Source organism: Gopherus evgoodei, chromosome 11 (genome assembly GCF_007399415.2).
Source record: "Gopherus evgoodei ecotype Sinaloan lineage chromosome 11, rGopEvg1_v1.p, whole genome shotgun sequence".
Taxonomy (NCBI): Eukaryota; Metazoa; Chordata; order Testudines; family Testudinidae; genus Gopherus; species Gopherus evgoodei.
Genome location: NC_044332.1, coordinates 65,061,477 through 65,088,042, shown reverse-complemented (window position 1 = coordinate 65,088,042; position 26,566 = coordinate 65,061,477). Strand labels below are relative to the sequence as shown.

At 40.2% G+C, this 26,566-nt stretch overlaps 1 protein-coding gene across 2 annotated transcripts in view; it reads right to left on the bottom strand.

Moving 5' to 3' along the window:
• The window catches only part of DPP10 (dipeptidyl peptidase like 10), an 863,493-nt gene that overhangs the window by 306,569 nt on the left and 530,358 nt on the right, over nt 1-26,566 (bottom strand). For both annotated transcript variants that reach the window (XM_030580652.1, XM_030580651.1), the window contains exon 3: nt 14,802-14,897. In XM_030580652.1, the coding sequence (XP_030436512.1) occupies nt 14,802-14,897 (96 nt within the window). The remainder of the gene's footprint in view (nt 1-14,801; nt 14,898-26,566) is intronic.

Sequence of the window (26,566 nt, the reverse complement as noted above, 5' to 3'; positions counted from 1 at the left end):
GTCAGGTGAGGCTGTGGCTCTGGAACCAGTATCCTTTGTTGTCTCCCATAACATCCATTCTTCTCCCCCCTGCCCCATGGAGCACCCCCTCCTTCCTCCCTCCTCCCCAGGAGCACCCCTCTCTCTCTCCTCCCTCCCCTCCGTCAGGGCTGGGTTGGGTGAAGTGTTGGGGGGAGGGGAGGCTGGCGGCCTGCCTGCTGAGGAATGAAAGTGAAAGTAACTCACTTCCTCCGCAGGCAGCCAGAATTGGAATGTCACATAGGGTTTGGCTGGGGTTAGCCAGATGTGTGAAAAATCAGGATGGGGATTGGGATACAGTGCTCAGATATCCCTATTTTATAGGGACAGTCCCAATTTTGGGGTCTTTTTCTTATATAGGCTCCTTTTACCCTCCCCTCCCCATCCCTGTCCTGATTTTACACACTTTCTGTCTGGTCACTCTAGGTGGGGGTAATTGGTGCCCATATAAGACAAAGCCCCAAATATCGGGACTGGCCCTATAAAATCAGGACATCTGGATCTAGCCACCCTAGCTGGGGAGCGCCTCTCCCCCGGGCTGGCAGCTGTCAGCGATCCATCTCATCCAGGAGGAGCTGCACAGGGCAGGATGAGCTGCTGTGGCTCCGTGGGTGCCCCGTCCCTGAGATCAGATGCTGTGCTAACTTCACCATGGTCTGTTGGGCTGGCGGCGGTGCCCATTGGCGTGTGATTGGACCTGAGGGTTTGCTGCTGCTGTTGCCACTCTGCACCCCAAGAGGTAGATTTTGGGGTCCTGCAGTTTTCCACCTATCTCCTCCTCTACTGCAGCTGTTGGACCAGCAGGCTGGGGGGTGAGCCAAGCATGAAAGCAGTACTGTGTTGCCATTTAGATTGTCATTTAAAACTTTGTTTGCCAATAATTCTTGCTAACAATCCTGAATCCAATTTCAATATTTTTTTTAAATCAATATCTTAGCCAAAAACAGAAAATTAAGTTGTTGACAATTATTAGTGACAGGTTTGGTTTGAGGCAGGGAGTGGGTCAGTTTTCATCAGAGAAACAAAAAATGTTGACTGACTTTCCTATACCCTGTTACTCTTGATAAGAGCCTTCCAACAACTGTAATATGCTCATCTCCTTACTAGTGTATAAAGCAGGGGTCGGCAACCTACGGCACATGTGTCAAAGGTGGCAGGTGAGCTGATTTTTGATGGTATGCAGCAGCAGGCTGAGCAGCTCAGCCCATCACTGCTCTGGGGTTCCAGCTGCTGCCCTACTGCCAGCTGGAATACCAGCCATCGGCCCCACTCAGCACCTGCTGCTGGCCTGGGGACCCCCAAGGAACACCAGGCTGGCAGTGGGCTGAGCAGGCCAATTGAACCACTCAACCTGCTGTCAGCCTGGGGTTCCATTCACTCAGCCGGCAGCGGGCTGAGTGGGCTGGTGGCGGGCTGAGCGGGCTGGTGGCGGGCCGGTGGGGGGCTGAGTGGCTCAGTCTGCTGCCAGTCTGGGGTGCCAGCAGCACTCAGCCTACTGCTACTCCGGGGTTCCGGCTGCCGGCCCCTTGCCAGTCAGGAGCTCAGCCGCCAGCCCCACTCTTCCTCCTGCCAGCCTGGGTGAGCAGAATCCCAGGCTGGTAGCGGGCTGAGGGGGGGTTGACGGCCGGGATCCTGGCTGGCAGGAGTTGGTGGTCAGAACCCCAGACCAGCAGCAGGCTGAGCAGGGCCTGGGATCCTTGTCTAGGGTTCCAGCCACCAGCCCGCTGCCAGTTTGGGGTTTCATTTACTCAGCTGGCAGTGGCCTGAGCAGGACTGGTGGCCAAGACCTCAGAGAATAACAATAGTTTATTTATATAATATAGACATAGAGAGAAACCTTCTACAAACATTAAAACGTATTACTGGCACGAGAAACATTAAATTACAGTGAACTTGGCACACCACTTCTGAAAGGTTGCCGACTTCTGGTATAGAGTGACCATATGTTGTACTAAGATTCACCTGCTTTTTTTTTCCCCTGTGAGTCAGTATAACTTTTGCCAGCCCAGAAGTTGAGCAGCCAATGTTTTACGTTTTCACAATGTTTTCTCCAACGTTCATAAAGTAAATACATAGTTAATATGAGTTTAAAAGGCCAGGGACACTTCTTTGTGAAGAATCTGTACAGCAGATCATGCCCATAGACGATCCAGAAAAGAAATTTGAGGCTGAATTTTTTAATGTTGTGATGGATAAAGCAGTATCTGCTGTTGATGAAAGGTTTAATACTTTGCAAGTACTCCATGAACAGTTTGGATTTTTGTATGACATAACTAAATTCAACGAAATAGGAAAACAAGAGCAACTAATGACAAAGTGCAAGAACCTAGAAAGCCTCCTGAAGCATGGTGATAGTTTTGATTTAAATGGACTTGAACTGTACGAAGAATTGAGTACACTGTCATCAATGTTGCCACATGCAAAATCGGTGATGGACATTGTACAGTTTATTCATACCCACAAACTTGTTGACATATATCCTAATGTGTACATTGCCACTCGTATTCTACTGACAATTCCTGTAACAGTAGCATCAGGAGAACGGAGTTTCTCAAAACTAAAGCTCATTAAAAACTATCTCCGCTCTACAATGAGTCAGGAACGCTTGACTGGTCTTGCTATTCTTGCGATCAAACAAGACACGACTTTGTCTTTGTCATACGATGACATTATTACTGATTTTGCAGCCAAAAAAGCCAGAAAGATTGCTTTTAATTAAAAACAAATCTTTGTTTCAATACCTCTTCATATAAATTTCCAATAAAATGTTGATAAATTAAAAAATATATATTATTTGCATCATTCTGTCATATCAGAATTTTTTCTATAGTGCTGCTTCTTTAGTGCTAGTCCATCAGCATTACAGTGTGCTTAATTAAGTTAAACTGGTTTTAATAATGTGAATGTGGCAAGTTTTCCAATACTATAAGCTTATGTTTGTGTTGCTAAGAGCAGATCAGGCACAGGGGCACCAGTTTAATAATCTCGCCTAGGGCACCATAAATCCTAAAGCCGGCCCTGGTGATGGGCACATTTAGGGTATGTCGACACTACAGCTGGAAGCGTGTTTTCCATCATGAGTAGACAGACATGCTAGTTCTGCTTGAGCGTAGGTTAGCATGGGCAGCGGCTCAGGCTAGCCATCTCACTACATACCCAAGAAGGCCAGGCAGACTTGGACTCAGGCAACTAGCCCAAGCTGCCATCTGTGTAACCCCATTCTACACTGCTTTTTGTAGCATGCTCACTGAGCTGGCACAGCACATGTCTATCTATGTGTAATGGCTGTGGTGTAATAGCTGAATGGGAAGCCAATATATCATCTTCTGTTGAAGATGCTATATAGGTATCAAGAAGCACTGATGAAGTAGTTTCAGTTAACACATTCCTTTGCATGCTGATTAAACAGACACAAATCTATGAAAAAACAGTGAATAATTTGTTCATCTGTGCTGGAACAGAATTTTAGTCACAAACAAAAGGGATCTTGGTGTAAAACACAATAAGGATTCCATGAGTACAATGTAAATACAGTTTAAAGACAGTGGGTCACATTCACCCGGGGATAACTCCAATCATTTCAATGGTGTTTCACCAAGGAAGAATAGGACCTATTCTTGTCTCTCATGGGATAAGACCTAGAAAACCACAGGAAAGTCCTTATGCCAGAAATTGTTAGTACAGGTTAGCAGGAGAAGGAGAGCTTTTCTCTAGTGGAGTAAACAGAGGAAAGATCAAAAAAGAAGACTTAAAAATATATGATCAATACAGGAGTTTGAGGTCAAAGAGTGAGTTGGGCAAAATTAGGCACCTGCTCCCTTGATTTCACCTAAGCACAGGGAAAACATTTCTGACCTAGGGGGATGGAATGAGCTAATAACCATCATCATCTCTGCACAAAGGAATTATACAACATAGCAAAAGGAAGGTCTGGAAAGTCTTTGCCTTGGAAATATTTGTGTGTAAAATGGTTTGTTTTGGGAATGATTTCCAAACAGGCTCTGCCTGCCAATACTTGCGGCATTCAAGGGATTTTATACTGAGCAAGCAGAGTAATAAACCTTATTTTAAAAATAAAGCTTTAGTACAAAAAAGGGTTATAGGGATTGAGTCTCTCCAGAAACCTTTTATCAAATTTGTGCATTTTAATTCTGCTCAGTTAGAGGAGGAAGAGAGCAGCGAACCAGGCTGGGGGGGACAAATCTATCTATCACCAAGGAATCTAAGCACTGATATCCTATCTAAATCCTGCCCTCTCCCCTGCATATGTGTTAGGGGCCAGACTGAGATGAACAGTTGTGGTTCTAGTGTGCCAGGGAGCTAAGCAGGATTCAGAAGGCCCACACAAGCATTCCTCATCCTTTCCATGGAGTACAGATGTGTGGGGATTGCATGTGCACAGCTGGGATAGGGTGGAGGGGCAAAAGATTACCAGGTAAATGCACCCCCAAATCCCTCCCCAAGATGGGGCACAGTAGCTGCCAGACATGCACTATGGCTATTCTGTGGTATGGGAGGGGAGTAAGGAAGGGAAAGATTTCTTCCCTACCCTAGCCCGAATTCAGCAAACCATTTCAGCATGTTTCAGTTTGAGCACATGCCTCCCTGATCAGCAAAGCACTTATCCTTAAGTATGCACATACTTAAAATAATTTCTGAATCAGAGCCTTAGTCTCCATACAAGATGCCAGGGCACAGCCTGCATACCCCAGCTGCCTAAGATTAGCATTCCGATCAAAGTGCCTTTTCCTACATTTTGTTCTGAAATAAGAAAAACAACAATTATAATGGCACTATTCTCAGTATAATCTGGAGAATGACACTGAGGTGCCAGTGCTTCCTGTTGCATATAGGAAGGGAAAGTCAGTTTTGTTACTCAGACTGCATAAATGTGAGCTAACTCTCATTTTTGCAGAAAGAAGGAAAGCAAAGCCATGAAACGGAGTCATCAGAAGGCATGGCCCCACTCTGCTGTAAGAGGGACAAGTATTATAGTAATATGAAAAGATCAGTGTTGCTCTTATCACTGATGTGAATAGTTTACATATATAGGGTAACAGTTACTGCCATCATCTAGTATTTGTATGATGGTCACACATAGGCTCCCTATTCACGGATGCCATTGCACTAAGTACTCCACAGACACAAAACAGAAACATAGCCCCAAAGAACTTACAATCTCAGTATACGTCAGGAGACAACATGGTAGATGCAGACAGATGTGGGAGATCTGTTAATATAACAATTTATTTAGCAATATGTAATAGTTCTTACAGAGAAAGTTCCCTTTTATTGCTTTAATGGCCTACCTTATTTTAGCTTTAATTAATTCATACAATTCAAACGACAGTGCATCACTGTATTGTATGTACATTTACTTAAACAAAAGTTAACCAGGCTATTTCTTTGCCATTTCAATTAAATATTTCCTTCAGTGGTGATGTGCTGTCAGATTTAAGTACTTTGTATCAGTCACTGGAAACATTTTAAATTCTCACTTTTTATTAAAAAACTGAAAATCAATAATGCTAAGGGAAGATACACTTTAATTTAGCATCTTCAAAGCTATGCCAGACAAATTGTGTTCTTCTTGGAACCACATGCTCTTTCAGATAACATTGACTGTTCTGATGGCCAAGTTCGCTATCACCATGGCTTTAAATACAGCATAGGACATAGGATTTACAATTAAAAATACCTGTTTAATAAAGTACTATGAGATAGATTGTTTTTAGAATAAATCTTTCACATTACTAAAACAATGAATTTTTTGTTCTGTTCTGAACTATTGTACGTGAATTCTAGGGGGAAATCATGGTGTATTTCGTCAAGTACTTTACAGTATCTATACAGTGAGCTATGAGCACATTACTCACTTCCAGGAATTCTACTGATGTATCTTGAACATTTACTAACCAACACGTATGGAACAGAACAGAAGCAGAAAAATATACATAGGTGTTTAGTTATTGCTATTGTTATTGCATCATGACTAAGAAGCAACTGTGTTGTGTAGGCTGACAGTGGATAGGTTTTAATTGCCTCATTCCAAATTTCTGCCAAACCGATTCGTAAACCTCAGTTGAAAAGAAAGAAATCCAAGTCATGTTTTCTCAGTCCTAATGTTCAAGTAAACTGAAAAGCTTTTCAAATAAATGCAAACACCTGTGTAAGATAAAAGATACAATACATTTAAAATACAACACGTTAGTTTCTATTTGTTCTCCTCATCTGCCAAGACAGTAGTTCAGAGTTTTGTATTTCTTTGGCAGAGCTAATCATCTCATGTCAAGCAGGACAGAGAGCAGCATTCCTCATGCTGCTTTAGATATCTGCATTGTTTTTAATTCTTTCACTGGAAACACAGGGTCCTGATACTAAGCAGAAGAGGAAATAAACTAAAATTAATTTGTTAAACACAAATCAATACTTTTTCAAAAGCCTATTTAAATATTCTGCTGTTGATTTAAGGCTAGATCCTGTAAATGAGGTCTGCAAGTACCAACAAAAGGAGGTAATTTCTGATAGTAGAGGGTTCTTTGATTTAGCAAAGGCAAAGCACTGTTAAATGGCTGGAAGTTGAACCAAGATCTGTTCAGACTAGAAATTAGATGGATATTTTAAAGTGAGTGGAATTAGCCATTAGAACAATTTACCTAGAGAATATCTCAGCTAACGTTATGGCCTTCAGGCAGGAATCTCTTGTCAAAATTCTATGGCTTGTGTTATGCAGGAGGTCAAATTAGATGATCATAATGGTTCCTTCTGGCCTTAAAATATATTCAGTGGAAAAAGATTACTCTAACACAGAGATAAGGTTGCTTAGTGATGTGTTGTCTCTTTGCAGAAGCAAAACTCAAATTTCTGACAACCAGCAAATGCAAAGTTAGGTTGCCCATGCAACCTTATCTCTGCCCTATTTCATCAATATATCCCACATACCTTTACTCTGCCAACCCCACAATTGCTGAAGAGTACCAGTTCTTCACCTCCTTTTGCAATCAATTCACTTTCCCACACAGGAAAAAAAAAGTTGCCATGCTACTTTCCATCTTGTTCCCCTGGAATTGGCAATAGCCAATGGGAATAATTTGCACAAACTCCAAGTGCAGTGACTGTGTTAGGTGTACCTACACTAAATGATGAAGGCAGTAGTTAGGCTTCTTGGTAAAAGTGTGCTTGTGTTATGAGGACATGTATAGATTACTTTAAGGTGGGTGAAAGAGCTAAGATTACAATATGGTAAAATTTATCTTTTGCACACTGCAATGTGTGTGAGCAAAGGGAAGAGCTGCATGTGTATCTTTAGGATCCAGTATGAATCATTTCAATGCAGAATTGTGTGTGTCACACAATTAGCAGGGCACAGGGACTTTATTACAAATGGTACTGTCAGCACGAGCTGGGATATGAGAGCAGCTTAAGCATTTATTATCCATGTGCACTCTAGGTAAAGTGAGTGTGGTCAATACAGGGGCGGCTCCAGGCACCAGCTCACCAAGCACATCCCTGGGGTGACAAGCCATGGGGGGCGGCCTGCCAGTGGGAGGTCTGCTGGTAACGCGGATTCAGCGACATGCCTGCGGGAGGTCCGTCGGTCCCGTGGTTTTGGCAGCAATTTGGTAGCGGTATGCCGAAGGCACGGGACCGGCAGACCTCCCGCAGGCATGCTGCCGAAAGCCGCCTGACTGCCGTACTTGGGGCAGCAAAATATATAGAGCCGCCCCTGGCTCAATATCCAGTACAGCTGTACTGAATGATGGAATCAGTAGCTAGCTCTGAACTGTTGAGGTGTGCTTGCAAGATCTGTGGATTACTTTGTGTGTGACAGAGTTGTGATAAGAGATCTATGTTTTGCACCCTCTGATGTGTGTGATGAAAGGGAAGAAGTGCATGAGTACCTTCAGGATACAGTATCCATCATTTCTCCGATTGTGGGGGTTGTGTCAGTAGCAGGACATAGGGCTTTTATGATGAAGGTTATTATCAGCAGGTTGAAGAAGAGAGAATTCTAATGCTTTAAATGATTAAGTGAAAGTGAGATGGAACTCTGTGAGTAATTGTAAGGGTGTTGTAAAAGACTGTGAAGTGGTTCTTAAAATGTACACATGTACTATTCTTTTAGGGAAGATTGTGGATCAGGTTTGGATACAAATTTTGTATCCGCACAGGGCTCTCAAAACTATTACAGCTGCTGGACACAAATCTCTGATTTGGTCCAAATCTTCTCTTATACATTGTATGAGGTGTGTATCAGGAAAAAGACCCAGATAATTTCTGCCCAAGTGAATCACCACAGTGTCCAGTAGATCACAATCTCTTAAGTTACAGTTAGATGAGAGACAGTGGCAAAACATGATGACAATGTAGGCCACCTATCTCCATCCAAATCAGCCTGTTGTCACCAATCCCGTGCCATGGTGTACTCCTTGCTCTCCTGCAAAACTTCTGTAACTTCATTATCCAGGAATCACCCAGAATCCACCCTGGCAATCCTGGCAGTGCACACATTACTTTTCCCTCAGTGGACAAGGTGCCTCTGCAGTCAGTTCCAAGTCTCCATGCTACATGTCTTTGGAAACACCACATTAATATGCCCTGAGATCAGGAAGTGCCCACCCACCCCCTGGCTAGTAAAATACAGGTTTTCTCAAACAACCAATCCAAATCTTTCCTACCACCTGCCTTCATTTCCCAGCAAAATCCCGCTCCCTGATCCTCTATGTCTCCCACACACACAGAGACAAAATCCTCTGCCGTGGGTTCCTTTTTGACCAGCTGCTCACCATTCCACTGTGTTCACCATAAACCTCCCCACAAAATAAAAACACTTTATATTATAATAGTAGAAAGCAACATGAGTTATTCATTTTTTATTATACAGGTGCACAAAGGTTTGAACTAGAAGTGTCCATGGAGAGGTTTTCACCAGGGGCAATGGCATCTGCACATTTGCTCAAACTACCCAGGCAGCATAAAGTGACTGCACAGAAATCCTCTCTTGGTTTATTATTTACCGGTGCATGCACACTGTAATCCATCCAGACTGCACATCCATACAAGCAAAAAAGTGAACATGTTCTTAAATACCATTTACAATTTGGGTCCCTGAAAAATCAGTAGGTGACATGCGCTACATTGGATAAAAATTGACAAGCATCTGAGACCATTTTGGTTACATCACAGCAATAGTTTGATCCCTAGCTCTGCACCACAAAAAAAACAAACAAACAAAAAAAGCGAATTAGAAATTTTTTGAAAAACAGGTATTTTGTTTAGGACTCAACTCTGGAAGCCCTGGCTTAAACAACCCCAAATTTGGTTCACCAATACTACTCTGAATTCCCACAAGCAGAGGTGAAAGTAAGTCAGTATGCCCCGGTACGGTGTACCGGCAAGAGCCGGTGTGCCGTACCGGGGCAGATCGGCTTCCCCTGGTGGCAACTTAAAGGGCCTGGGGCTCCCAGCATTGGCTGGAGCCCCGGGCCCTTTAAATTGCCACCAGAACCCAGCTGGGGAAGCGGCAGCGGGGCTCGGGTGGCTATTTAAAGGGCTCGGGGCGCCTGCCACAGCTACAGCCCTGGGCCCTTTAAATCGTCACCGGAGCCCTAGGGTAGTGGTGGCGGGGCTATGGTGGCTACCCACCAGCTCTTTAAATCATCCCTGGAGCCTGCCGGAGCCCTGGGGTAGCAGTGGCGGGGTTCAGGCAGTGATTTCAAGGGCAAGGAGCTCGGTTGCTGCTACCACACCAGGCCCTCTAAAGCTCCACCAGAAGCTGGGACCTCTGCATCTGGTAGCTCTGGGGGTGATTTAAAGGGCCCAGGGCTCCCACCTGCTGCTACCACAGCTCCAGCCCCGGGTCCTTTAAATCCTGATTTAAAGTGTCCGGGGATTTAAAGGCCCCACCTCTTCCGATAGAGGCCACGTCTCTTCCAGTTGAGGCCCGCCCCCTCCTAAGGATTCTGAAGTACCGATAAGTCCTTTAAGTTACTTTCACCCCTGCCCACAAGGCATAGCACATTTCAAGAAAAGCCATGCAAGTATATGGATTTTAGACCATTAAGGGTATGTAAAATGGGCTGTACAAACCCATAGTGAGCAGAAGCAGAAGGGGGAGGGAAGCCACTCCTGCCTACGGGCAAGCAGACACATCCCCAGGCAGCTGCCAGAACTGCCAATCATGGAGGCAAGCACCCACAGCTGGAACAAGGAGGGGGAAAACAGGGTCTTCTATAAAAGGGGAGAGCTCAGAGAAGGAAGGGGACAGTCCAAGACAGCGAAAGGGCAACACCCCTGATCCAGCTGCCTCCAGGAAAACAGCCAAAGAGACTGAAGGAGATTGCTAGGCCTTATTAGGGGCCTGGGGCCAAAAACTGTCCTGACTAGGGACTAACTAAAGAAAGCCAGTTGGGACAGCAGGGCCCGCTCAAAAGACCACATCAAGGACTAGTGACAGTATGTCTACACTTAAAGTGCTACAGCGGCAGAGCTGCATCATTATAGTGCTTCAGTGTAGACAGCACCTATGCCAACAGGAGGGTTTCTCCCATTGGCACAGGTAATCCACTTCCCTTACAGACAGCAGCTAGCTCAGCAGGGGTTAGTTCAGTGTAAGGTAGTGGATCTTTCACACCCTTGACAGATGTAGCTATGCCAATATAAGTTCCCAGTATAGACCAGCCCCTGGAAGTGTCATCCTTTAAACAGGAAAGATAGAGGAAGGATGAAGGGAAAGGCTCTTCTACATAAGCATCTGCAGCATAGGAAGCTCTGAAATGTGTGAAGTGGCCCACTCATCTCAATGGGATGTCCTCAGCCAAAGGAAAACATCCCATAGAGACGAATATAACCTTAAACAAATGGTGGGAGACATGTTAACCACTCCATTCATCTCTGAGCAGTTCTACACTAGAAAATTAGGTCAACTCAGTTACATTGCTCAGCAATGTGAAAAATCCACAGCCCTGAGTGATGTGGTTAAGAATTGTTCTGCTATTGCCTTTCAGGGAGGTGGATTACCACTACTGATAGGAGAACCTCTCCCCTTGGCATAGGTAGCGTCTACTGTGAAACACTACAGCAGAGAAGCTGCAGCACTGCTGAGGTAGCATTTTAAGTGCAGACAAGCCCAAAGTGTATGTTCCCATTTCACTCCTGAGGGGGATAAGAAGTGGGGGTACCAATCCCTGTAGATGGGCAAAGGCCTTCCAGATCCTGGCACACACAGGAGGCAGTGAGCGTGGCTAAGGCACTCCAGAGGAACAAGGCCTCATATCCCAGCTCCTATCCTGCAGAGAAACCATTCGGATTTTAGAGCACTTCAGAAAGAGTTGTGCTTTAAAGCATACAAAATGGTGGGAACGGAAATCCTCCAGCTATTTTTTCCCCCAGTATTGGCGCATGTGCACCATAAAAAAGTACATTTTCTTAAATATCGTAGTCAATTTGGTTCCCCCAAAGATTTAGTGGATGCCATGCACTACCTTAGGTAAAACTCAACAGACTGAGATGATTTTGACCTGCATCACATCAATAGTTTGGTCTCAAGCTCTGCACAAAAATCCCACCTAGAAAATTTTTGAAAGATGGACATTTTTTTCCAGGGCGTATATCTCCATGACCCCTAGCTCAAATGACACCAAATCTGGGACCCTATTCCTATCCTAGACCTTTCTGAGGCATACCAGATTTGAAAGGAATTGTGCATGTTCATTTCAGAGGACTTAGAAATGTCAACCATTAAACAGAAGTTGTGATGTAATCTTAACTACCATACCACTATAATGATTTTATGAAAAATGGATCCAGGCACAAGATCTAGCCCTTAAATTATTCGACATGATAGTATGTACAATAGATTTTCCTCAATAGGTCCTCAGGACCTCTTCCTCCGTATCCCTCACCTCTAACACAGACTTATCCACCCACCTTGGTCTTCAATATCTAGGAGATGACAAAAGCCTCACGGCAACACTACATTGATGACACCCAGCTGTATATCTCATTTACCATGTACATCCAACCATCACTTGGTTGTTAAAATGCAAAGAGGAGATCAGCACTTGGATTAAGAACACGTGTTTAAAAAAAAAAACAGAAGGAGGAAAAGGAGTGGCTAATTAGGTCTCTCTCTTGTTTTGAATATGAACTATATTAATTTTAGTTATTAAAACAAAATATAGAAAAATCAGAGCTTATCTGAAGAATTATTGTGCTTCCGATATATGCTAACAACAAATAATCAATTAAACCTAGAAACTATCCCCACATTTCTTAGCCAACAGCCCGTAGGAACCTACTTAATAAGTAAACAAATCCAATCCCCCTTCTTTCATGTGATCAAACTCAGACTCTTCTTCCTCATGAAAGAGACTGCAGATATTAATTTAGGGATGTTAGAAAAACCTTGAAAAACCATTTTTTTTTTGGCTGAGGAATCACTGTGTTACTGTACAAATTTCTGGGATTTAAACAAACCTATTGCTAATAAAACATAGGTCTTTTCTTTCTTAAAAAGTGCCTAATACTATTTACAGTAGATGGAAAAGTTTATAAAGTTGCAAGATATCATTAGAGAAAAGATGATTAGCCATGATACCTGCATTTTGTGATAATACTAAAGACTAGCTTTCATTAAGTGTGCTTCTTTAAGATGGATCCCATCATCAAAGCAGCAGTTCTACCCAAAGAAGCCCACATGCTAAGCAAGCATTTATCATTTTCATCTTTCCTTCAGGAAAACTTCACTGCAGTCTAGGGCAGATATTCTTGAGTATGGACAATAGGATTGAGCCCAAAATTACAATACACAAGCATGCATTGTATATAAACATATTTAATAGAACTCAAAACCAATCATGCTACTTTATTAAGTTAGGTTACCCTTTGTCTTACTAAGTCTTAATAAATGTGTACAATGTAGCTCTGATATATGAAATATTCATTTTTTTCTAAAACAATTAGGCAAGTAATATTAAATATCTGTTCAGTAGTAAGGGAATAGTACTAACAATGAAACTTGCACCAAAGTTCACTCCCAAAAAATAACTATCTTAAGTAATCATTTTAAAGGCCAGTGCTGTTACCAATGCAATTTTTTTTTAAGAGGAGGACAAGTCCACATGCAAAATCAACTGTGTATTTACATGCACGTGCAATTACTTGTACAAGCAGAAGTAGAGAATATTCTATCTCCGTTAAGCCACTAATTTTTGCTAGCATCTTGAGCAGTTTTTGAATATAGGCTTCACTGTCTCTGTTATGTTATTTGTGACTGCTGCAGTATTTGTATCCTTGAGTATTCTCCATATCTCTGGCTCAATGCAATATAATTTTCACTCAAAAATATTTTTTATTAATTAGCTGCACTCGTTTGCAGGCTGCTCACACCATGTGTTTGCCGTGAATGAGAGAGTTATTCAGTTTCATGCACAGGAGAAGGGCTTAATCAATATTCTATAGAAAAGATTCATTTCATCATAGAGTACAGTAATTGGAATTGGGACAAACATAGCAAAGCAGGGTGGAGGGTGAGACAAAGAAAGGCTCCTTCTTCTTTCTTGCGCACCTATTCAGGGAACAGATGCACTGGGAATCCTGGCGTTCCCATGAACACAGTTGTTCCAGGATAGTGCTACTCGGTAGGCCAACCTCCCCATAAATGGAAGGGCAGGACTAGGACCAAAGATGGAGAGTGACTGCACGCTTCACTTCATGAAAGAGCCCACCCTCCCCATCTATTCCCTTGCCTGAAGCAAAACACGCTTAGGAATTTCCACTTGTGAGATGCAACTCCACTTCAGCCTCCAGAGAAGGTTGTCAAGGTTAATTCTACAGTGTCCTTTTACTGGGCAATCAGTGTTTCTAATTCTTACTGATTTCCTCATGGAAGCTAGCTTTGGTATCTTTAAATATCTGTCTTTTCAATGTGAAGGATAAACCATTTTGATTACACTTAACTTATAAACTCTGCAACACATAACAAGACTTCCTATTTTCATAACTCTTCTTCAGATACTTTATTTTGCACAAAGCCTGTTATTCCTCTGATTATAACACCCTGAATGCTACACAGTTATGATGACACAAAGACGGAGAAGGACACAATGTTATTTGAAAATTTCTTGCTAACAGAAAGAATGTAAAACATTGTATCTGGTCAAGAAAAAATCATAATAAAGATTTCAATGAGATGACAAAGGCTTTTTCAGGTGATATGAGTCTTAACACTATATTATTTTTAGAACATTATGCACAATTCTAAAGCATCTAAACAAACAGAACCTGAAATACACTACATAGAATCAGGGAATAACTAGAGCTGTACAAATATGCTGAAGTTCAAACTGAAATGTGTTTCCATATGTTATGCATCAGAACCATTTGCACACCCTGAAGTTCAGATCTGAATAAACTTGTTCTTTCAATGGCTTGATTTTGTTGTGAATCCACAGACAAGGTTCAGTTTCAAAAGAGTTCCTGCATATTCATAAAAGTTCTCACAAGTGATGTGGAACTGCTGGTACAATTAAAAAACGTCATGCAATATGACTGAGGTTATCTGGATCAAATTCCATATGTACAATTAACACAATACCTAGGTTACAAGATATTTATGTAGAGTATATATTAAAAAATCAGTAACACACTGCAAACACAACAAAACTTCTAATGAACCAGTGGTTGTTTATTACTTTTTCATAGCTTCACTAATGACAGTGTTTCATTTCATCATAAAAATGCTTGTATCTGTATTCAAACTGCTTGCTAATATATACACATACCATTAATCCATTTGGCTTCTGGATTATGAACTATGAACTCTTTTTTGAAGAGATCTTCTAAAGACAATCTGGTTTCTGATGAATTTGTAAGCTCATCTAAAAAGAAACAAACAAACAAAGAAGCACTAGGTTACACATTTTAAAAAAAACTGATATATTACGTGTAATTATTGTAAAATTGTTGGGATTTTAGGGGCAAATCCTACAGCTCAAAAACAAGTAAGACTCCTAGTGAAGTCTATAATAATAATGCCTACTTCTTACTTACATAGTCCTTTTTATCAAGACATTGCTCATCATTTTACAAAGGAGATAAATATCATTATTTCCATATTCCCCAGGGAAAACTGAAGCACCGGGGGGTGAAGTAACTTGCCCAAGGTCACCCAGCAGGCCAATGGCAGAGCTGGAAATAGAATCTAGATCTTGAGTCCCAGTCCAGTGCTCTAGCCACCAGGACACACTGCCACCCCAATTCAATGAGTGAGTATTTCCTATATGCATAGCGAAGGATTAGGGGTAAATAATGATTACACATTCTTTCATACAGACTAATAAAAAACAATTTTTTCAGACTGGAAAAATACTGATTTACAGAAAATGAGCAATTTAGAACAAATCTTACCTCCCATACATCCTAAGGGGTGAGGGAAAAGAACCCAATATCCTACCTTAACACAAGTTGCTATGGCCATGAGCCAGTTTCAAATAGAGATCATGTCTCTCAGTCCCATTAACCATAGTATGTCACAAGAATAAAAGAATGATATTAACCTTTTCCAATATTATTTCTGTTTAATGGTAACCACAAGATTCATATGTAAAAATAATCTGAATAGCCAAACAGACCCCTCCCACCCCACCCCTGCGCTGTCAGATCTTGGTAGATATGAGCGATGGAATGCTGGGTTACAGAACTACATGTGGTACATTTTCTAGGAATACTGTGACCGCCATTAGTAAGTCCACATTTGCCAAGAGATTCCATGCAGTTACTTTACATGCTAAACAAAAAGGGAGAATGTGGCATCTCAGAGGTTACTAAATGGTAGTGAATGCTGATTTTTTTTTTTTTAATGTCGACCTCTGCAATCACTTCCCTTAATTCCAGAAAGGAAACACCAGTAAATTCTCATTTTCTTGTGCTGAAACATCATTTATGGAAATACTTGTACTTCTAGAAATCTCATTTAAAAAAAGGTAATTAGGTAAATGGACCCATTAATACATGAGATTAAAAGGTATTGCTAACAAAGTCATTATTGCTTGTCAGGACACAAATCTCCAATTATATTTATCTTACATGTCCTAGATGACTCGTTGCTTTAGCGAAACTTATAAGCATAACATATGAAAGAACTCATTGCTACCAGAATATCAAGTATGTATTACATATGCACAGTATCATTATTAGCCAAACTACCAGTAGAGTACAGCAATTCTTCTCTATGGCACTGGGTTTTGTCTTCCTACATAAACTGACTCCCCTCTGTCTGAAAGTCCCTTTTCTGTTGGGTTCAAATTTGGGCTTTGCATATTTCTGCTGATAAATATTTTCAGTGACTTAGGACAGAAAGTCTAGAATCACAACAGTGAAGTGGCAGACCCTTCTTTCTCCCTTTGGTTCACCGATATATTCCCTGACTCCAATAGAGAAAAAAGAAATCTGCTTTCCAGTAGAAACATTCCATACAGGGGCGGCTCCAGGCCCCAGCATGCCAAGTGCATGCTTGGGGCGGCAAGCCACAGGGGGGGCTCTGCTGGTCGCCGCGATGGCGGTAGGCAGGTTGCCTTCGGTGGCTTGCCTGCAGAGGGTCCGCTGGTCCCGCAGCTTCGGAGGACCTCCTGCAGGCATGCTTGTGGAGGGTCCGCTGCCTGCGGAGGGTCTGCTGGTCCTGCGGCTTCGGAGGAAGCCGCGGGATCAGTAGACCCTCCACAGGCAAGCCACCAAAGGCAGCCTACCTGCCGTGCTTGGGGCGGCAAAATGCCTAGAGCCGCTCCTGATCCCATAATACACTCAGGGTGCAATCCTGGTCCCACTGAAGACAACAGGAGCTTTCCTATTACCATTGCTGTTGAAGAGTACAGGCGGGTTCTAAGTCTATCGAAATCAACCACTCCCCCCCAGCCCCAAAAATAAAGATATGTGCTTCTCTTAAATTTTGTCAATACCACTTGCTTGAGCCACTTCTCTCAGTAGTATCCACGGCCTACTTGCTGTCTTCAGGAAATGACATCCCCCCCCCCAGCTCCCTCTTAAACTTATCCTTAACCAAATTCAGAGTGAGACCTCTCATTATGCCATCCTTTTGTAATCTATACAGGTCTTTCCTCAAGGTCTCAGTCAGTAGGAACCCTTAAAATACTTACTCTAATCAACTCTCCTCTCACTCTTCCTTTTTTCAAGGCTAACCATGTTCCACTCTTAAAACCTTTTCTGACAAAACAGACCTCCTAATCCCCAAATAAGACTTGTTGACTTCTTGTGTACCTTCCCAAGAATAACCTTTTTTAAAATTCAAAGCCCAGTACTGGGCACAGTATTCCAAGTGTAGTCTTACAAGGGCTTTACAGAGTAGAACTATTATCTCTCTTGATTTATACCTAATCCCCGTTTATACACCACGGAACCTTATTAGCCTTTCTTGCTGCTGATCTCACATACTGAGTCTCTACCTTCAAGCTCCTGCATACTATTACCATAGCCTCTCCCCATCTCAGCTTCCATTAATACATTATTTAAGGTATTTTTTGCTAACATTTCTCCCTTCAGAAGCACTTATTACCTTGCACTTATTACCATCAAATTCCACAGTGCTTAATTCCTTTCGCAGTTTAGCAGCATTCTCCTCAGTGCCTGCGACCCTGTGTTTCTGTGATCTCCTGCAAATTTGGACACCATGCATCTCATCCTCATTTCTGAATCATTTAGATAAAAATTAAATAGAACTGGCGCTGGGAAATTCACTTGCAGCCTTCAAAAAGGGTTAGCTTCCATTTATTATGACCCTATGTAACCTGCTAGTTTGCCAACTTTCAATCCAGATCACCAATTTTATTATGACACCAGATCTTTTTTTGCATCTCACTAGTTTCCTCTGAGAAACTTAATTAAATGCCTTATTAAACTCATTAAAAATACACCGGACAGTATATGGAAAGGATACCCAAAAAGACAGCTGCACCCTCTTTTCTTAGCATTCTGACTATTCATACACTTGCCAAGTAGTTTTTGTTATAAATTGAATTTTATAACTTTAAATTGAATTTAGCATTTCTAAGCATTGTTTTTAACCATCTAGTTTAGAAAAATAGACATCTTTCAACAACTATACTGCATAATGTTTGAAGAATAAAACTCTCCTAATGCTAAGATGGTATTTAAATAAAACCAAATTTATGATCTTTTAGTCTAGGTGTCCACTCTGTCAGCGTCTTAAATTATGTAATTTTTTTAGCCACCAACAGACTCAGAAATACTCTTTTAAATTCCGAAAATGCTCAGGTAATTCATGGAAAGACAAGCTGCTCATCATGCAAGCTATCAGAAGGCCGCAATTCATATTTTCAGTCTAAATATGAATTTGTATGCATACCATATAGTATATTTTCTGTCTGTTGTTAAAGATTCTCTTTTCCCCCTTAATGTTTATTATTACATTGCAGAATAGTCTACCATCTCTTTTCCATTTCCATTTTAAATTGTATTGAGTTATAACTGAAGGGCTAACATTTTCCAGGTCCCCAACTAACTTGATAGATTTTTGTATTTCCAGTTTAATACATATTCAACTAGAAACATAAAAAACTATACATATATCATGTAGATTATATATATTTTGAAGATTACTGGAGTCCGAGTTGAATTCAAGTATTAAAAGATAAAAAGTGTTATATTTTTATACTGTGCAGTAAACTGACAGCTGAACTGCTTAACAATTGGTGCACATTAGTACACAGATAGCTAACCTTCATTTTTTAGTAAATTAAAGGCTGAAAAGCAGAAATCAAGTAGAGTAGATTTGCACTAATAGATAAGAAAATGCTTTTGCAAATTAGCAAGTAAATGAACAGACAATAACAAAGGAAGAATAGCACTTCACAAAATTTACTTTGTACAGTTATTTTATAAAACTAGTTTAGCTGTAATTATTTAATTTAATACTTCACATTTTAGATGAATAATTATTCTGTTCTACTTTGAGAAAACAAATTATGTCTTGGTAATACGAGACCTAAGTATATCATCTTGCTTTTAAATATTGGCTGAGAAGTGGAGAGACCCCATTGGTTTATTGTGCATAACTTCCTGGGTGTATGGATGTGTAAATTGGGAATTAGTGAAGTTCTACTGTAATTGTTATGAATGACAGAGAGCAAATAGATTGATTAAACGTAGGTAGTGATCAAAAGTGGTTCCTAATTTACATGTCACTGTACACTCAACTACAAGGTAGACAGTCAGTTTCAGCTTGTGTTTGTGAATCCTGATTCTAAACTACACAGAAAAGTTCAGTGGGAGACGACATACTCCAGTATCATGGAATAGGGCCTGACTTCCATTCCCACCTCTGTCACTGACCAGCTGTGTGACCTTGGGGGAGTCATATCAACTCTGTGTCCCATTTTCCCATCTGTAAACTGGGGATAATAATGTTTTTATAAAGCACTTGATATATATGGATGAAAAGCACTATATACAAGCAAAATATTATCATCACTATATGGAACAACTTACATTCTTCAGTATTAGCTTAAGAAAAATAACCTAAACCCAGTCGACAGTATCAGAATAAACATATAGTACATGTCTGGTATAGTATCTAACAAGCTATGATTCTTTTCCTCCTCCATGATCTTAATATTATGGTATTTGGAATTTAACACAAATGCTATAAGACGACTCTTGGAAAATTTAAGAATCAGTGGAGATTCATAGTATGAGCAAGCAACGTAAAATGAACAAGTTCCTGCACTTTTCTACAGTTGTATTTTTTACTTCTTCAGTCTGATTCTCTTTTAACAATAGGTAAGATATCACCAGTTCTGCTTGTGTGCCTCATGATCAATATAATGAATATCTGCTCCAATTAGTTCTACAAATTCAAGTTTTATTTCATGTCCTAATAAAAATCCTTGAAATTTGTGTTAATTTTTCTTTGATTTTAACACTGCTTATATCTTTTACAAAAGAAAATGAAAAGACAATGTCTCTATTAATGTGAAGGTGAGCGAGGTACTATCTTTTATTAGACCAATTTCTGTTTGTGAAATAGAGAAGCTTTTTAGCTTACACAGAGCTCTTCTTTTATTTGTATTAATGTCATTATTTGTACGGAACTAATGTCCCAAATTCTTATGACAACTAACTTATCTCATTCAATATTTGTTCTTCTCTTAGGAACAATAAGTAGGATTTGAATTACTTTTTGAAGTTTTAGAAATACACAGAATGTATTGTTGTGACACCTGTTTAGTTCTAGGTACTTGGCAGGAAATTATGTGCCCCACAATGCAATTAAATGTGCTAGTTAACTGCAAGCAAAAGCTATTATTTCTGTTACACACAGCAATATGCAGTAGACTTAGCCATACCTAGATAACATTACAAATGATAATGAGGAAACGTTAAGAACTAGCCGTGAGATGCACATTGTGAAGAAAACAAGTTCTGCCAAAGATATGCACAAGGTTATATGAACTCAGCAGATGGGCAAGGTAAAATCCAGATTGACCACATGATTATTAGTAAAAAGCATAGAAGATAATTGATGGATGTTAAAGTCTACAGAAGTGCCAAGCATGGCAGTGATCATGAACAACTAATGGGAAAGGTTAAGTTATAGTGTAATGCAAAGATGGGTGCAACTGGAGCCAAATTTGATCTTGATAAGTCAAAGGATAGCTCAGTGAGGGAGGCACACAAGATGGTGCTTGGAGGGCATTTCAGGCCATTAATTTATAATGAAGAAATGTCACTACAGAACAGATGGGAAATATTATAGCAAGCGGTACAAAATACAGTGGAGGAAGTTATTGGAAGGCATAAGTAAAACATGGGAAATCTGGACAACAATGAAACAAGAACATTACAAGAAAAGTGTAAACAAGGCAAGACTGCTAGGAGAGAGGAAGTAAAAGTGTGCAAAGCAGTGAAGACTGAACAAGCAAAAGTGCTGGAAAGAAGAGGCTCAACAACTACAAGAGGCATCAAGAAAACAAGACATCAGAACAATATAAAAAATGGCTAAGCTGTATGGATACACAGTCAGGCCAATGATGCAAGTCATAAGAAAGGCTCCTGGTGAACTGACAACAAATGCCAAAGAGGTGCTGGAAGTATGGAAGGAGCATTTTAACAAAGTGCTGAAGCCTGTATTTCATCCAGATGCAAGCATTCTAGACACGCTGGATGAACAGGGCAGTTTGCAATGTAGAATGGCTACCAGCATGGAACCACCATCAGAAGAAGAAATAGAAAGAGAAGTAAGGCAGCTAAAAATGGGAAATCTACAGTATTAGACAATGTAACAGCTAAACTTCTAACAGCTGGCAGGACAAGCAATATTCAAAGCATTTGGAAAAAATATATCATAGGGTATCGGAACAAAAGGAGATACCAATGACTGGCTAAAGGCAATAGTTGTACCAATTCAGAAAAAAAGAGATCCTACCAATGTGAATAATTATAGAGCCATAAGATTATCATAAATATTGGGAAAGCTATTGTCCACAGATTAAGGCCACTTTTAGAGGAAGCGGTAGGTAAGATTTTGTGCAGCTTCAGACAAGACTAGGAGTACTTGTGGCACCTTAGAGACTAACAAATTTATTTGGGCATAAGCTTTCTTGGGCTAAAGCCCAGTTCATCAGATGAATGGAGTGGAAAATACAGTAGATAGATAGATAGATAGATAGATAGATAGATAGATAGATAGATAGATAGATAGATAGATAGATAGATAGATAGATAGATAGATAGATAGATAGATAGATAGATAGATAGGGGTTGCCTTACCAACTCTAATGAGATAAATCAATTAATGTGGGCTATTATCAGCAGGAGGAGAAATCACCAGACTAGGTTGATCCATGCTCTGACAGTTGATAGAAAAAAGGGACAATGGAGATTTAAGATGTTTGCTGTTTTCATCAACTACATGAAGGTATTCGATTCAGTTTGGAGGAAAATATTATGGAAAGCCACAAAATCACATGGTTTACTATACAGGATAACTGCAATTATAAAACTGTACAAATCCTCTAGTACTGTCAGAATTGATGGAAAATTAAGAAACAGGTTAAAGTAAAAGTTTGCTGTAAAATAGGCAGCAAAGAGTCCTGTAGCACCTAACAGAGGAACTGGAGCATGAGCTTTCATGGGTGAATACCCACTTCGTCAGATGCATAAAATAAGGTGGCTGTATATTAGAAAAGGGAAAACAGATCAAGCGTTGAAATGCAGCAGCAAAGAAGTAATAGAATAAGTACAATTTTATGTATATCTAGGAAGCTTAACCAGTTCCACCAAGGATGAGATTAAAAGATGTTCTTTAGATACAAATGCTACACATAATTTGGTTTTTATCCATCCATAATTTCACCATTATATTTCGTACCAAAGTGAAAATGTATCAAACCAGTGTACTTAACAGCATTACTCTCTGGTCTGAAAGCAACTGCATTAAATGAAACAGACATCAGAAGGCTGTAACAATGACAGTTCTTTGGAAGATAAAATCATTCTTTCTTTACATATTAAGGCAAATGAAGTTCAAAGAAGAGTAGGATGTGAAATCAGGGTACAGGACTGGCTGCAAATGAAATGATTCAGAATGCCGGGACACTGCAGAAGACAAAGAGATGATAGGATGCTAAAAAAAAACCAACAAAAAAACAACATTCATGCAACCAAAGTCAGTCAGACTTAGAGGCCAACCACCAACTCAATGGTGGGATATGGTATGCAGGGACATGACCAGGCTGGGCTTCATGGAGGAACAAGCCACGGACAGAAATGAATGGTGACACTGTACTGCTCCCTGCATCCATTAAGATGCTCTGGGATGAGAAGAAAAAGTTTATAAAGTACTCTTCATCTTTAAAGTAGTTTGCTCAGACTAGTGGTATTAGAAACTGGAAGCAATATATTCTGAATGATCCTGAGAGAACATGAAACTTAACTCTAAATTCTGCACTAAACATATTAATTCCTATCAAGTGTATTTCACAGGAAGATTTTTACAAAAAGATTACATTTTATTAAGGCACTTTAGACCAACTACAAGTACTAATGGCCAGTGATTATTTCTGTTTCTAGATCTACAAGATGTAGTCTATTTTTTTCTAATGCTAGACATCCCAGTTGCCTTTGAGATACTTGAGACCAACTCATATAACAACACACATAAGCAAAAATCTCAGTTTACCTAACTAGTTTTAAAAGGTTTTAGAAAGTAATAATAAATAATTAGAATAATATAAATGATTTCCTCATGAAATTGAGGGGTGGACAGCACTAGCTCGAGACACCAGGCAGGTGTGATGCAAGCTTACTCTCAAAGCTCTCTTTATGTCCTTCAGTCCTGACCTGCATAAAATCCTTTTTTTTTTCCAGTCCTAGATCTTTGCAGAGCAGATTCTGTTAATTACACAAAACTGCGAAGTTTCTTAGGGATATCATAGCAACTGAGACAACAATACTGGTTTTCACTTGTGTGACTTGAAGTGTTAGCAAAGACCAGTGTAAGGGGGGACATACATTCTAATAACATAACATAATGTTAATCCATATGTTGTAGAGGGTCTTTTAAAAAAAAAATCTTTGCCTCTGAAGACTTTTAAATACTTCTTCAAATTTGCCACTGTTAACAATAGGTTTTCAAATGTAAGGGCCAGAACTGACTTTAATTGCTCTGAGTTTCAGCATAATTCTTTCTAGCTTTTGCCATCCCCTCGAACAAGAAATCCTCTCCTTGAAAAGAAAGAAATATACTTCAGTTACTAGAATGGCTTTGGGTATATCATGACATACATGTTCCCAAATTTACCTTTCTCAATCTCCTGAAGAATCCGCTCTCCTCTAATTGGGGTTAGATCAGCCCAACTCATCTTTTGCAATATGTTCTAAATGGGTGACAACCAAATGATCGCTTTTGATCATTGTTTTTAGTGCTCTGCACTGCATATCAGCCAAGCACACATAGAAATCATAGAAATGTAAGAGTGGAAGGAACCTTGGTAGGTCATCTAGTACAGTTCCCTGCACTAAGGTAGGACTAAGTATTATGTAGACCATCCCTGACAGGTGTTTATCAATCCTATTCTTAAAAATCTCTAATGACAGAGATTCCACAACCTTCTTAGGTAATTTCTTTCTGCTTAACTATTCTTACAGTTAGGAAGGTTTTCCTAAAGTCTAACCTAAATCTCCCTTGCTTCAGTTTAAGCCTATTACTTCTTGTCCTGTCCTCAGTGGTTGAGGAGAACAATTTATCACCCTTCACTTCATAACAGATTTTACTTACTTCAAGAATATGATGTCCTCCCTCCCCCTAGTCTTCTCTTCTCCACACTAAACATATCCAGTTGGGTTGTTGTTTTTTTTCAATCTTTCCTCATAGGTGACATTTTTTAGACCTTCAAATCATTTTTGTTGCTCTCCTCTAGACTTTTTCCAGTTGGTCTACATCTTTCCTGAAGCATGCTGTCCAGAGCTGGATACAATACTCCAGCTGAAGCCTTAGCAGTGCTGAGAATACTGGAAGAATTACTTCTCATGTCTTGCTTAAAACACTCCTGCTAATACATCACAGGATGATGTTCACCTTTTTTTTTTTAACAAAAGTATTACATTGTTGATTCATATTTAGTTTGTGATCCACTATAACCCCCAGATCCTTTTCTGCAGTATTCTTTCCTAAGCAGTCATTTCCCATTTCGTATCTGGGCAACTGATTATTCCTTCCTAAGTGTAGAACTTTGCATTTTTCCTTGCTGAATTTCATCCTATTTATTTCAGTTTGTTAAGATCATTTTGAATTCTAATCTTGCCCTCCAAAGCACTTGCACCCCTCACAGCTTGGTATCATCCACAATCTTTAGAAGTGTACTCTCTATGCCATTTTCTAAATCATTTAAGAAGATATTGAACAGAACCATACTAGCACAGATCCTTGTGAGACCCCACTCAATATGCTCTTCCAACACGACTGTGAACTACTAATAACTAGTTTGACCATAATTTTCCAGCTAGTTGTGTACCCAACTTACAGTAGGTTCATCTAGGCTAGATTTCTCTAGTTTGTTTATGAGACGGTTATGTGAGATAGTACAAAAGTTGAGATATATCACATCTACTGTTTTCCCCCATCTAAAAGGTTTGTTACCCCATCAGGGAAGGATATTAGATTGTTTGGTATGATTTGTTCTTGACAAATCCTTGTAGACTGTTATTTATTGCTTTATTTTCTTCTAGGTACTTACAAATTGTTTGATTATTTGCTCCATTATCTTTCCAAGTACCTAAATTAAGATGACTGGTCTATAATTTCCTGGGTTGTCCTTATTCCCCTGTTTATAGATAGGTACTATACTTGCCCTTTTCCAGTCCTCTGGGATCTCTTCCATCTTCCACAAGTTCTCAAACCTAATCGTTGATGGCTCAGAGATTGTTTCATCCAATTCCTTTAGTACTCTAGGAGGTATTGCTGACTTGAAGACATCTAACTTGTCTAAGTCATTCTTAACCTGTTCTTTTCCTAGTTTAGCCTCAGACCCTAACCCATTCACACAGATGTTCACTGTATTAATCATCCAATCACTGCTAACCTTTTTAGTGAAAACTGAAACACTTCGGTCTATCCTGTCACTGGTCTTCCTCTTGAATCTAAGAATTTTACAAATACATTTCATGTTTACCCTTTATGTCCCTAGATAGATTAAGCTCATTTTATGCCTTAGCTTTTCTAATTATGTTCCTACATGTTTATGGGGGAGGGTGGTTGTTGTTGTTGGGTTTTTTTACATTCATCCTTTTGTAATTTGACCTAGTTTCCACTTCTTGTACTTTTTGAGATTCAGGTCTTGAAAATCTCCTGGTTAAACTAGAGTGGCCTCTTCCCATACTTCCTTTCTTTCCTATGCATTAGGCTAGTTTGCTCTTGTGCCCTTAATAGTGTCTCTTTAAATATAAGCCAACACTCCTGAATTCTTTTTTCCCTTTGCCTGCTTCCCATGGGATCTTGCCTACCAATTCTATGAGTTTGCTAAAGTCTGCCCTCTTGAAAGTGTCTTTATTCTGCTGTTTTCCCTTCTACCATTCCTTACAATCATGAACCTCATCATTTCACAATCACTTTCACCCAAACTAGCTGCCTTCACCTTCAGATTCTCAAATAGTTCCTCCCCGTTTGCCAGAATCGCCTCTTTCCTAGTCGTTTTCTCCACCTTCTATAATAAAAAGTTCTCTCCAAGGCATTCCAAGAATTTGCGGAATAATCCGAGCCCTGCTATCTTATTTTCCCAAAGATGTCTGGATAGTTGAAGCCCCCCATCTGCACCAAGTCCTGTGCTTTGGATGATTATGTTAGTTGTTTTAAAAAAGTCTCATCCATGTCTTCTTAGGTAGGTGGTTTACAGGAGACACCCTACCATGACATCACCCTTGTTTTCTATCCCATATATCTTACCCAGGGACTTTCAGCAGGTCTGCCTCCCACTTCTATCCCTGCCTCAGTGCAAACTTATACATGTTTTATATAAAA